The sequence below is a fragment of the Pogonomyrmex barbatus genome, unplaced genomic scaffold (genome assembly GCF_055798465.1).
Source record: "Pogonomyrmex barbatus isolate J1 unplaced genomic scaffold, ASM5579846v1 scaffold14, whole genome shotgun sequence".
NCBI classification, from domain to species: Eukaryota; Metazoa; Arthropoda; class Insecta; order Hymenoptera; family Formicidae; genus Pogonomyrmex; species Pogonomyrmex barbatus.
In genome coordinates this window covers 1,898,152-1,912,742 of record NW_028297110.1, presented here as the reverse complement: position 1 = coordinate 1,912,742, position 14,591 = coordinate 1,898,152, and the positions used below count along the sequence as shown (strand labels likewise).

Sequence of the window (14,591 nt, the reverse complement as noted above, 5' to 3'; positions counted from 1 at the left end):
GTTTCGCGTGAAATTCGGCCGAAATTCCGGGGATCGAAGAGGAGAGAGCGAGAAGATCGCGGGGTGATCAAGTGCGCGGTGTGTATTTGCCTGCTCGGAGGTCAATAAAAGATCCCCATGTGCCGCGTGCGTGCGGCGTGCGTGCGTACGCGCGTGTGTACGTATCGTATCTTCCCGCCATTATCGGTGGCGCGTAGTGTGTTTCATTCTTAACCGGGGAGCCTGCCTGACTCCCCTCCGTAGTGGCCGTAATGGACTCGCCCGTCGTTTTCAATCTCGTTCATGGGACGAGGCGGGCGATTATTCACCGTGTTTTGCGACAGGACTCGCGAGCGACTCGGCGCTGGCGCGCCTCGCGACGTGACGGAGGCGGAAAAATCGCGCGGGTCCGCGCGTCGGACTGGGACGCGGCCGTGATTACGCGCCGTTATCAACGAGTGTGTTTCCGCGCGCGCGGTGTTGTTTTGGGTTCGGCCATTTTTCGAGTGGGGAAGGTTAGGGAGTAAAGTGTTGAGTGCGCCGAGAGTTGGCGAATCGCGCCGACGACGAAGGCCGTGCCGTCGACCTCGCTCCGATCGCGCGAGGATCGCGGATCGTCCGCGCCATTGGGATCGTCGATCCCTGGCCGAGACTCCCCCGCGGGAAGAGTCCGCCTTTGTCAGCCATGTGCATTGTGGCGCATCGTTCAAAACGTCCTCGCACCCCCGTGGCGGCCGGCCAATAGGACGCGGGCCGCCGCGGCCACGTGACCGCGGCCGGCCAATCGGCGCGGCGGGATTTGAAATCTTGTGGTCTTTGTTCACGGGCCAGCTCGTGTCAACCAACGTTGCCTCAGTTCCGTCAAGGGGGACCCGTGTCGGTGTTCGTTTATACATGGTAGCGCTGCGCCGAAAATTCGTGCGACTCGCATCGTAAATATATGTGTGAAAGTGCTGGCCGACGCGCGCGGGACAGGGTGATTCGGGGAACGTCGGACGCGCGGTATCGATATACGGTAGGTCTGGCGCCATTATATTACGCGCCGCGTAAATATACGCCCGCGAAAAAAAGTGTGTTGTTACCCGTTTCGTCTCTCTCGTCTCGGCTCGTTCCGTCACGTCTCCTCTTGTCCCGTCTCTCGCCGACGCGCGCGCGCTCTCCATCTCTCCATCTGTCAAGAATGAGAGATATATATCGGAGCGAGACACGATACAGAGTGAGGATCGACAACAACGGATTTTCTGTGTTTTTTTTTCTTCTCTTCCCGTTCTCGCCGTTCTCTCATTTCGGCGGACTGTGACTCCGCGGGTGAACACTCGCGGATCTTCCGAGAAGAGAGAAAAAAAAAAATTTATAATCCGCGATCGCAACGTTCGTCTCGCTGTTGCTGTACTATCTCGCGCATGTCGCCGGTATATTCCCGGTCGATTATTCTCACGATTTCCGCAACGGCGCCGAATTTCGCGGTTGCCGATCGCGATCGCGCCCGCGACATCGCCGCCGAGAGGCGTAAACAATCCGGCCGCCTCTTCCGCCTTGGGTGTCAAAATCGCTCACCAGAGCGAGAGCACAGCTCCGTGAATTTCGGCGGGAAGAGAGTGTACGATATGAGAGAGAACGAGAAAATGTTTATTATTAAGCTTAGAGATAAAAAAAAATAAAAAAATAAAATAAACACGAAAGCAGAGCAAATATACCCGCGTATCGATGGGCGCCGTATGTACGGAGAATGCATACGCAACAGAAAACGGCATCGTAAGATGTGTACGCGACGCGTGAATGCGTAGCCATGTGTGGTACGTATATATGTATGCATGTGTGTAGGTGGTGTGTGTATGTGTGTACATGTGCGTGTGCGTGCGTGTGCGTGTGCGAGAACGCATGGAGGTGTGCGGGTGAAAGAGAGGGACGAGGGAGAAAGAAAGCGTTATGCACTCCGTGACACAGAGTTCCCTTGAGCGTCCCGGCAGAGATGGGTAAATGGATACACACACTGCACACTAGCCTGTAAGTCCAGTAAAGTTACAGACAATGAAAAGTAAGTATAGCGTAACCGAGAGGTAATATGCAAATACGCGCGTGAGGGCGAGTGAGGAAAACAGAGAGAAAGGGAGTGAGAGTGAGAAGAAGAGGAGAGAGATGAAGGTAGAAAAGGGAAAGGGACAAAAAATGCAAGCGGATGTTTCGTAAAAATACCGAACATCCTTCCGACGTACCATCTGGAAATACCTCGAAATTTCCTGGTCGGAAAACCGAAAAATTTTCCGAGGAAAAACTCCGAGTATTTGTTGACATTGGGAAAATTTCGAGACGAAGAATCCTCGCGGGAAAGAAATTTTTCCATGAAATCGGATGTGACGAAATCGAGATTATCCGTCACGCTGCCCTCCTCGGCGCCCGAGTTTTCCGATTTCCGGTTTGTTTCGAGGCTCCCTTCGCCTCCCTTTCGCGGATGTATCGAATGTATGTATGTGGATATCGTGATGTTTCCCGCGTAATTATTATCTGGAGTCGGCAGCGGCGGCGACGATGGCGGCGTCGTTAGTCCTCGTCGCCGAAACCGCCAACGGTATCGATTTCCATTGATGGCCACGAATAGTAATTTCGCGCGGATCGCGAACGTTAATTGGCCGCCGGAATAACGCCGCTGAGATAAAATCCGTCCTTTCGTCTTCCCCGCTATTTACTCTTCTGTCCCTATTTATATATTTTTTCTTTTTTCTTTTTTTTTTTTGTTTTTTTATTTTGTTTTGTTCGCTTTCTCTAAATAACCTTGTGATTTATTCTTGTAAGTTCCATTAATCATTTGCTGGGATAAAGAACAAAATAATTCCTTTACAAAATAATTCTGAATTTTCTAAATGTAAAAGGGAACAATGGAAGAGAGCAACAAAATACGAATGTGCCCCGCGGGGAAGGACGGAAAAGGACGATGAGAGGGAGGGGGGGAAGTAAACTAGGGGAGACAAGGGCAGCCCCTCCGAGCACTTTTCAGCCGCGTGCCACCGGGAAAGCTATTGACCGTGAGAACCTTCCGGGAAACCCCGTACCCCCGAATCCCTTCTGGCTTCACTTCGCCATATGCCAGCCGCAGGAAACGTTCACAGTCCTGCACAGGTATGACCGAAATTCACATTCTCTTCTCTTCGTCCCTCCACGCGCCACGTGTCTCATCTTCGGCCAGACTTGTATCATCGCTTCTCTCGTGTTCTCGGACGATTATTTCTGCGAGACCAAGAGAAAGAACGCGACCAGGATAAAGAAACGAAAGCAGAAAGGAACGAAGAAACATGGGGACAGAAGCATGACGAAACAGCCCTTTTTCTCTCTTTTTTCTCCCTCTCTTTTGACGGAAGTATTTTTTTTTTCTTATTTTTTTATTTTATTGTTCGCGAGATGCTCGCGGTAAAGAAGAGGAAATTATTTTCTGCGCCGAAGTAAACGTTTCCTTCTCGATTCCATGGAAGCGAGATTTACAACGTGAACACTGCTTAGAATAGTTTTTATCGTACGATCGTGCTGTTCTTCAAAGATTTTCGTTCGCAACGATTCAGCGTTACGTAATTAAGATCTCGAGTGGTGTACAATGATAACTTTACGATAATCTCTACGAATGCGTGACGCGATACAGTTATGCGTTTTGCTTCCGGAGAAGAAATATTTTAACAGTGAAATACGCATGATTTTATTTGCATCGTGTAGTTTTTCGTAGTTTTCTGCTTCTGTTTCATCAAAAAATTAATCATTGGATATCTATTATTTGGAAAAGTCTGGAAAATCTGGAATTTTCAAGAAATTTGTTTATGTGCCTTGAAAAATCGGAAAATTTCTCTCGGGAAATTTCATTAAAAATCAGAAAATTTTTTTTAGAAAGTTCTGCTCTTTAATATTTTGTTTTTATTAATCGAGAGTTTATCGATTGAATTGTTAACAACAATAGATCCATCTATTCTAAATTCAGAGCACACTGACTTTACGATTAATCCAATATTCAGTTTTAAAGACGATTTTTGTTGCAATTTTGTTCAAAAACGAAAATGAATATTTCTTTTAATAATTTTATATTCTAATAGTTTTAAATATTTTTTAGAGTTTTCTTATAGTTCTTTTTAAAATTTTTCAAATGATTGCTGAAACTAGAGTGATTCTTAATTTTATTTTATAAATTTTTGTGGATAGAAAATATTAAAGATTGTTTACAAAAACATATTTATTTATAAGATACATTTAAAAATGCTTTCAATTTATCTGGAAGTTTTGAACAACAAATTGCCTTGAAAATCGAAGAATTTTCAAGAAATTTTCTTTCAGGCTTGAATAGATATCCTATTAATCTTGTTGAATTGATGGAAATTAATCTCGATACTGCAAACGATTTTCCACTTACGAAGAAACGAGATTTTCTTCTCGTAATTTTAGCTCGCCTGAAAATTGCATACGACGAACGCGATGAAAATTGCATATGTCTAATTTTAATTCTGACGTCCCGTCTACTCTTTTAAGTAGGTACTCGATAAATAACATTCACTTTTAAATACATGCTCAATTCATTTAATTATTCGCTTTGTTTTATACACATAAAGTACCTATCCTCGATGTGTTGCAGGTAATAATATAAAATAGAAAGCTCGGTCGTGCGCGGCGGGAGAAGGAGAGGGGGGGGGAGAGAGACGCGGGTCGCTGGATTAGCCGCGGCGAAATGTGTTTTAGAAGAGTGCATTTCGATGCGGGGCCTCCGCGGCTCTCTTTCATCGCGAAACGAATTTGCGAAACAATCGGCAATTTTCGCGTCGTTAACCGTAGCCTCTCGCGCGCGTAACGACTTGGCTCGGCTTGGCTCGGCTCGGCTCGGCTCGGCTTGGCACGGCGTGACGCGGCGCGGGGGTCGCGCGCGGTTAACGCGCCATTGTGCTTTCGTGCTTTCGTTGTTTCGCCGTTGGATCCCCGTCGGTCTTTCGTTTTAGCGATGACGCGAGAGCGAAATGGAAACACTCGCCGGCCACTTTCGCGGCGCTTAGATAATATCGAAGCGAAGCGAGCCGCGGAAACTCCTGACGCGATCGGCCTGATTCCCGCCTCTGTTCGGAGCTGCGTTTCTTACGCTAAAACGCGCCCCCCCCCCCTCCCTCTCTCCCTCCCTCCCCTCCCGAGTTTACGAGGCGCGACCCGTTTTCACGCGCGAACATTGCGTAATTCGTCTGTACGCGTAAAAAAAAACGAGAAGAATAACATAAGAATTCCCCGCGAATACGGAGTTTCGCAATTTTATCGATACGAGCTTATTAGTAGTTACGATCGGCCGATCTTACTCCGTATCGTTTTGTTCGTTTGACGCGCGGTGAAATCATAGTAATTTCTACCTTGTAAACAGTACATATTGAGAAAAAGGAGGGTCGTTTCATTGTAGATCGCGTGTATACGCGGTACAGACGTGCGAAATTTTGCAAGATCTCCGTCGCGGCCCCCGTCGATTGGCTCATCCGTCCGACCGGTGAAAGCAAAAAAGTTCCGAGGCTGGAAATCCCAATCGAATTAGTAGAAGACGGGATTAGTAAACACACCGTGAGATCGACGAGTTTAAGCTGAGAAGTCCACTTCAGGTGCGCGATTACACGGTCTTTCGTAATAGAGTTGGGGAAAGTATCGTTAATGCACGAGGTCTCTCCCTTAATCTCGATATCCCCGTATTTATTGTTTGAGAGATTAGGTGACCGTGTTTGCGACTCGTGTCTGAGGAGCGCGAGGTTCTGCGGTTCTCGAAGGCACCACGATAATCTCGTTTAACTGCGGTAAGTATGTTATTAGGGGCCGATACGTAAGGAGCGATCTGGAGCTCGCCCGCTTCCTTTCTAAATCACAGCCCGAGCTCCGGATAACGCGGACGTGATAGAAGAAGAAATATATCTCTCGCGCGCCAATCGATATTCTGACGTGGTCTTAAGCGAAACACACCCCGTGATATTATCTGTCACTCCCGGTAACCACGCGCGAAACACGTAACGGAATACGAGAGAGGAAGAACATTTTTTCACGCCAAGAGAATACATCTCGGAGATAAAATATTTCCAGAGAACTTCCCGCAATTTCCCGAACGTTCTGTGAGTCACCGTACGGCGTGAGACTCGACGTGAGAGGCATGTGCGATCGTCGCCTCGACGACACGCGACACGACGCGTCGCGACGTCGACGTCGACAACGACGGGACTTTTTCGCGCCAATTCCGCGCGGCCACGTGCGTACGATGCCATGCGTTATACGTTCGACGTGACGTGCGCGCAGACACGTCATTGTATGTATACCAATCGCTCTGTCCAACATTTTTTTTTTTTTTTTTTTTTTAATGGCACATATCAATATTAATCCGTCGAAAGTGCCGTGACGGAAATAAATGATTTTTGCCGTCTCTAAATTTAATTGGAATTAAAAATTTTCAATCGGAAGTAAAAATATTTTTAATTGGTGTAGCAGAGGGAAGAATTTTTTAAATGATGAAAAAATTGATTTTTACCGAATCGCAATGTTTTTCGCTACGTAGAATTTTTTTCATCTCGATTATAATCTCGATATGGTCAAAATTCGTATCGATTTAGTCAATTTTTCCGGTTTATGAAATGTAAGATCGATTAGCGAGACTCTTCGTGACGAAGCAGCAATATTTCGAAACTCGCTAAAAATGACGAATAACACAAAATCCGATATCTGCTTTTCTATTTACAAAGATAGAAGCATTAATTCGCCCCTAGCGAGCAGTATTAAGGGGTAAACGAGCAGTCTACACGGGAGAATCACGAGGGATGAAGAGAGAGAAAGAGAGAGACGGAGACAGAGAGAGAAATTCTCAAATGGGGAACGGGGATAGGGGAGCGTTTAGGGTGCCACCCTGACGAACCTGGGCGCGGCATTGGTGCACGCTGCGCGCGGGGTGCACACTCTTGCAGCTCGCAAATACTGGCCGCAGCGGCCCGGGGGGAAGGATACGACGAGGGGATGGGGAGGGTAGATGTCAGAGGGGTGGATGGAATGGGACCGGGGGAGGGGGGGGGAGCGAAACAGAGGAACGGGGAGGGTAGAAACGTATCAGATCGATACTCGGCGAAAAGCACGGCGCGGCTGCGTGTATCTACGGTTGGTCCATGGCGAGATCCGGATGTTGCGACTACGCACAATCTACGTGGTGGAATATTCGAATCGATGCCGGTTGGCGTTCGCGTGTACACGCGTACATGAACGAGAAAAGGGGGTCTGTTCATTTCAGCTGCGCCACATCATGCGCTCGGGGAAAAAAAAGAAGAAAAAAAAAAAAAGGGTGCAAAGCGAAATAAATACACATACGTGACCCTGACGATTTTTTTTTTTTCGCCGTCGTCGTGAGCCGAATTTTCTTATTATTCGCGCACATAATATCGCCGCCCCCGCGAGCGATATCTCCTCGCTAAGCGGGATTCCTTCCCGCACGTATTCGCTTATTCCAGCGATATTTTCGCTGTTGGAAATATCGTCGATTGTCCGTTATTAATTTTTAATGAGAGAGTATCAAGGAGAGAGAGACACAGATGATGGAAGGGGAAAAAAAAGAGCCGTGGACGAACTTGGGGGGAAGGGTGAGAGGAAACTACTACGGAGGCCGTGCATATAGTAAGCCGACTGTAGTACTATGAGTTAGTCACACCCACAAGCCGGTTATGGGTTCAAGATCCTCGTACGTTCTCTCTTTCTCTCTCCCCTCTCCCTCTCTTACACTCACACGCATATACACGTACAGAAGAATGCACGTGTAATTGTGCGTACATGAGATTCCCACATATATACAAAATCTATCGTCCTTGCTTGGCGTAGAGAGACACTAAGCCGTCGATCCCCGTATTCGGTGTACTCATAATATACGACGTTGATAAGAACGTAAGATAACGTGAGAATTTTCCAAGCGTACACAGAAAAAGCAGTATCATTGAATTTCTAAAAATTTGGTACAGATACAGATCTAAAAAAAATTTTGTTGAGCCATCAAAATATTTATATAAGGTTCCTCAGCATGATAATATATTATCGCAAAACTTATTTCCTTACGCAACCAACGTCTTATATAAATATTTTGATGACTCAAAATTATTTTCAATATCTGGCAAGATTTTAAATACCGTTTAAATATTGCAAAATTTTTTTTTCCATACGTAATTTATTAGGATGCGAAAATAGAATCAGAGAACAAATGCATACGTAATAATAATTTATATATTGCTGGTTTTTCTCATATTGTTTTTGTATACAATTAAAGTATGAAGAAAGTTCGCGGATGATTTACGACTCGGAAGCAGGTCGAAGGAAGGTTGATCCTTGAACCGTCTCGATCGCCAGCTATTTCAGGGAACAGATCTGCTTTCATTCGACGAGGAACTCTCTCGGGAACTCTCACGTGTTCTCTCACGCGAGCTATTATTTCTCCGGACAGAGCAACTCGCGGTGCCGTAGATGTCGGTCCAGGCGCCCTTACGAGGCACCGCGAAAATGATCTATCTACGAGTTACGTATGCCGATCCGTCGAAATGCGCCCCGGTTAAAAAAAGCACGTCGGCACCGAGATATAGATGAGTCCACGACGGGAGAATGAGAAAGCGGTGGGAATTTTTCAGGATTATCCGCAGTCGCCGTAACGCAAAACCATAGACGAGTGCCTGCATCCCTGATTTATAACGCAGACAGATGGATGACGTAATAAAATATAAACGAATAGTAGAATGATGTAAAAATAGATGGCGCGATGAAATATAAATGAATGTAAAGTGATATAAAAGTTCTCCTAGACGATATCGCGACGATATTGCTACGGGGAACTAGATACTTTATGGAGGCTATAAAAGTACAGTTCCGCTTTCACGATAGAGCGAACCTCGCGCGCTGGGCCTCGTTATGATGACGGTGTCGCTTTTACGAAAATGAAACTACTCCGGGAGGATAATTCGCGGCGACCGCCACCGTAATTTGGCAGGCCATTCGATGATAGTTCTCTAAAAATCCTATCATCCTTCTTCTTGCAGTCGAGTGAATGGAATTGGATACCGTAAATGCGTACAATACTGTCGGGATGGAGCAGGGAATGTCTGGGGAAACATGGGACTGCCTGTTTGGCAGCGACAGCATCTCCGACGCCTTTCAGGGTCGTCCAGAGATGTTTCATATGGACATTCGCCGTTGCGATAACACCGGCCAAATTGGCTGGCTTGGTCCAGGCCTCGGCTTCGACTTCGACGACGTCTTGACCGAGACCGATGAAGATCTGAACGGTTTTAATGATAAGAGCCACAGTTCGAATAGGTAAGACGAGTCTCCCGGAATTTTTTGTTTTAAGAGAGACATTATAAAAGTAATCAAAATTTACAGAAAGAAAAGTATTGATATAGAATTTCGAATTATTTTTCCAAGACTTGAAAATTCAGAAACTTTATATACGATTTTAATAACAAAAATTAAGGAACATAAAGGTCAAAAAACAAAGTTTCTTTTAACTTTTGTTTTTAACTTTGAAGCCCGGTTTATGGTTTTTGGTTTTTGCGATTTTAGTTTTATAGAATATTTAACATTTTCTGTTTCATAGTAACCTCGAGGAATTGAATCTGGACAGCGATAGCGAACTAGCTTTGACGTTGGATCCGAATTTGATATTACCGCGTAGCATGTCCATGCCTAATCGCAGCCCAGCGGCGAATAGCGACGCGGCGATGGTGGAGATGACGAGTATAGAGGAGGAGAACGTTGCGGAAAACGAGGGGGAGGAGACGGAGAACGAAAGTGAAGTCGACCGAACCGAAAACGATGAGGAAAACGAAAGCGAGGAAGAAGAGGAGATCGAGAATGAGCACAACGAGACAGAGTACGAGACGGAGGAAGAGGAAACGGAAGAGGAGGAGGAGGAAGAGGATGAGGAGGAAGATGAGGAAACGGAAGACGAGGAGCAGGATGCGACTATTCAACAGCCGCTCACACCCTCGAGCGTGGAGGTGCCGACGTCGATATCGTCGTCGTCGTCGTCGTCGTCGTCGTCGTCGGCGGTAAGCGTCGGCGCCAGGACGCTAGCCGTCGCCACCGCCACCAATGCCGCCTCCTCGCCGACAATACAGCTGACGAGGCTGCAAATGCATCCCAAGATAAGCACCGTATCTGGCACAGTCAAAGTTCAAGATATTAAGATGCTCGCAGCTAATCCCGGTGGTCAAACGTTGCAGCACATTCGCAAACAGATGTCCTACAACAACAATGTGCACGACATCAGTCCAGGTGCGACGACGACGACGGTGATGATACAGGCGGCGAAGCGCGAGAAAGATATAACGACGGGGAGTCGTGACAACTCCTATCCGAAACCCGCGTATTCGTATTCGTGTCTCATCGCGATGGCATTGAAAAACAGCCGAACGGGATCGTTACCGGTCTCCGAGATCTACAACTTTATGTGGTGAGTGCTCTGAGAAGCTTGTTGTTATACAACTCGGATATTTAATTAACATTCGTAAATTGCTAAATCGAAGTAATTTGCGAGAGATACAAGAACCAGAAGTTTCGTTCTTTGATTCAAATGTTTTTCAAGTATGCACTTTATTTGTCGTAATAAAATCCTTCGGATATTGACTATTACTTTGGTCGTGCGTTTCATAAAATCTAATTGCAACTTTCTTATTATACACAAAATTTATATACAATAAAAGGAGAATTCGTTTTATTTTGTAAAACAAATATGTTTGATAAACAACATATTTTGTAAAATAAATATGTTCAAAATAACATTATTGTCTGAGAATAGCTTTTTTAAATAACTTTTATAAATAATTTTTCTAGAGCTTTTAAAGTTAAATCTTTTACTATATTTACGTATTAATACGTTATTTATTATAATTTACAAGGATCATAAAATACTGTCGTAAGGAGTGATATTTTCGGGATAAACAATAAGCAACTTTTTGCTTGATGAATAACGTGTCGCCCGTTCGTTTATTTTCGGCCATTTGGCCGGAAGGATAAAGGGACTGGTGAAGCTCCCCCTCCCTTAGAATACACGAGGGGCAAAAGTATTGTCTTTTCTCTCTTTATTCTCCGGTTTTACGGGACGGAAAGGGAGCTAAGCGAGAAGCTGCCATTTTGTATGGGGCTCTTGGAATAACCAGGGGCACGCCGGGGTACAGTCCCCCCTAGAAATCGACGCGGCAGATCCCGCTCTCCTCGTTTACCACCTGCCTTCGTTTCTCGCCGTTGCAACTCACGGCCATGCTCGTAAAATAACTGTCGTTCCTCGTAACTTCGTAGTCGCATTTCGTTGCAGTTTTTTTTTTTTTTTTTTACGTCAAGCAAAAATATTGAAGCACGGTCGATTTACAGATTATTCTGTTCGAAACTTTTTAAATAATAAAAGGAAATTTCTTTATTCACGGAGAAATGTAATTTTGTAAAATTCGACCTTAATATTATTAGAAATTCAATCAAGTCCGATTTAAACTCGATCGATCTGTTAATTCCATAAATATAATTATTAATCATTGACTAGATTAATTATGGCCGGTATATTTAATTCCTCGATTCCCAATACTAATAAATTTTGCGCAAATTTTATTTCCCATTTTCCTATTTTCGTTCACGCAGCCGGCACTTTCCCTACTTCACGACCGCGCCGACTGGCTGGAAGAACTCGGTGAGGCACAATCTGTCGCTGAATAAGTGCTTCGAGAAGATCGAGAAACCACCCGGCAATGGTAGTCAGCGAAAGGGCTGCCTCTGGGCCATCCATCCATCGAAGGTAGCCAAGATGGACGAGGAGGTGCGGAAGTGGTCAAGGAAGGATCCGACCGCGATCAAGCGGGCGATGGTGAATCCAGATCAACTGGAGCTTCTCGAGCGAGGCGAGATGAAGTACGAGGGGGAGAGGCACGAGGAGGCGTATGAGGATACGGAGAGTTACGCGGATTCCGAGACGGGCGGCTCCGTGGTGGATGAGATCGTCAACGACGACGAGAATGTCACGTACGACGAGGCCAAGCAGCTCGATCTCGTCGACGACATCGTCGTGGAGCAACTCTACGAGGATCTCGATCTCATGGACGCGGCCGACTTGCTCGACACGCGGCTGAACGACTTTCCCAGGCAGAAGCAGCCCCAGGTGCAGGTCTACGAGTTCGTCTCGTGCGCGAAGCGCCAGAAGACCGTCTCGGATTCGCCGATACAGGGCGACTATGTGTACCAGCAGGTCGACGCCACGACGTCCCGAAGAAAGGCGCATCTCGTGGCGCTGCGATCTGGTGCCACTCCCAGTGCAGGATCGCTCCTCGAGGCGGAGTAAATATCTGGGACATTACACACGATCTCCTATTTAAATATATACACGCGGCCAAGTACACATCCTTTTTTTTTTTTATTGCCAGACTATTGTAAATAATTGAAAGGTAAAACCTTTTTCACCAGCCAGGGATTTGTAAATAGTTGTGTTTTATATGACGACGACGTACTTTTTTTATACAGCGCGCTTGTACATAATTGTAATTTTAAAGTGTAAAAATGTCTGTACATACAGAATGTATAAAGGCAATTTCTCTTTTTTTTTCCTTTTTTTTTTTTAAAGAACCGTAATGTGGGACCAGTCGGATAAAAAGTTTTCAGATGCAAGCGATTATTTAATATTATGTTCGCACATTTTTGCGAGAAAGCCATATGATGAGAAAGAAAAAAAGAATTTTTTATTAGAACTAGAGATCCCAATCTGGCGTTCGCCATGAGGGCTATACGTTAATGTTACATTTACTAAATTACCCAGGCTCCGCGCAGCAACACCCTTGCGCTCATCTAGCATATCTAATGGCGCCACTACAAATTTTATAATAAACATTTTTTAACGATCATTTACTTGTCGATTTTTTTATTTGCTACTCTTGAAAATACGGAATGCGGAAATAACGCGCGGGACAGACGTCAGCTCTCTCTCTTCTACACACGTACCGTCCGCGATAGAAAATAAATCGACAAACAAAGCTCATGGAATCGTCACTGCCAAGAACGGTCAAAGATAAAATATGAGCGGATAATGCGTAGTATTAACAGTAAACATGACACGCGATCTCACACCGAGGATTGTAATTAATTCAATTAATTCCTCACGTGTGATTATTACGTAACATTTTTTTAAGATTTTTTTTTAAATAAAATCCTATTTTTAAAATCGTAGCTCTTCAAAGTTATGATTTTTATGCATTATAGTTATACATATATCTACTGATATATCGACTGATATTGCTAATTAACGGTAGGGAATTTCTAATTTATTCTAATTTTAATCGTCAAATATTTTTGCAATAGATTGCAATTGCAAGATTCCAAATTTAAGCGGAGAAAAATTCGACTACTAGAATATGGATGACTTCGATAATAAAATCTAACTTATTCTTTTGATATGTATCAGATATTTATTTCTATATATTTCAAAAAGAATCAATACGAATTCAATCGAGTGAATTTATAGAGTTAAAGGATTTCATTATCGATATTTCGTCCGATTATGGCGCTGTATTTGTACATTATATTTATATATCGTTCGCTGCGTTCGAACGTAATTTCATTCCACGCGAGCAAGACCCAGCTCTAACGCTTACGAGGCATTTAGATAATCGATAAACAAATAAGTGATTGCGAATAAGAGAGAAAGAGAGAAAAATGTGTATGAATGTGTGAATGAGCGAGCGAGGATCTCGTAGCATAAGATAGCGATTAAAAGTAGTAGCGTAGTTTTTGTACCTGTTTGTAATATTTCTATATAACGTTAATGAGTGTGTAACGTCGTGTAAGCGCACGAAATTAATGCGTAAGAATGAATTGTATATGTGCAATGACTGCAGTTTTGTAATAAAATACTGATAAGCACACGCTGTGCCTATTGGGTGATCGCGGCGATCGTCGATAAAAGCCCCTCTCCGTTTCCTCAATTTTGTTACGCGTACGCATAATTGACTCGCGGGTATTAATGATGACTTATTCCATGTATCCGTTCGCGCGCAACTTCATGACGGGACACCGGAACGACCGCTCCGCTTACGTAATCCTACATGGAAAGAAAAAAAGTTAGGAGGGGGCGAGAGAGGGAGAGACCGAGAGGGTTGACACGCCGCTCGTCGCATCTGCACGCACGCGTTTATCGATACGCAGCCGTCGCACGCGTGTCGTCCGCATGTTCGATTACATACGCGATCGGCGATAACCAGTTTTACGCGTGCACACGCTAGGGCACTCGGTCTATTGAAACGCGCGGGGCGATTCATATTCGGTGTATGCTCTGCGGCGTACGAGGAGGAGGGCCACGGGGGACGACGGGGCGCGAGAGAGTCCTTCCGCCAATGAAACCGGTTTCGAGCCCTGATCACAAAGAACTCGACCGCGCTCACGCGAGATCGCCGCCGTGCCAGGTCGTGGGCCCTCTATCGCGGACCCCGACTTCGGGGCCCCGTCGGGCCCCGCGATTCTCACCCCGATAGACGATTTTCCTCGACCGTCCTCGGAAGCATCGCCCTGCCGGGAGAGATTTCAGGAGCGGGAGAGATTCGCCTTGGATCCTCCTTGGATCCTTAGATCACTTCGAAATGCAG

At 45.3% G+C, this 14,591-nt stretch overlaps 1 protein-coding gene across 2 annotated transcripts; it reads left to right on the top strand.

Annotated features, from left to right (window-relative positions):
- The first annotated feature begins 32 nt into the window (after positions 1–32).
- jumu (Forkhead box protein N4 jumeau) lies at positions 33–13,874 on the top strand. 2 transcript variants are annotated; one of them, XM_011640662.3, is made up of 4 exons: positions 33–994; positions 9,015–9,291; positions 9,572–10,429; positions 11,608–13,874. In XM_011640662.3, exons 2-4 carry the CDS (start codon positions 9,023–9,025, stop codon positions 12,299–12,301), a joined length of 1,821 nt encoding a protein of 606 aa, XP_011638964.2. In that variant the 5' UTR covers positions 33–994; positions 9,015–9,022; the 3' UTR covers positions 12,302–13,874. The 2 variants fall into 2 exon arrangements, with proteins under 2 accessions (XP_011638964.2, XP_011638966.2); XM_011640664.3 differs by having other exon boundaries at positions 33–5,768.
- The last annotated feature ends 717 nt before the right edge of the window (positions 13,875–14,591 follow it).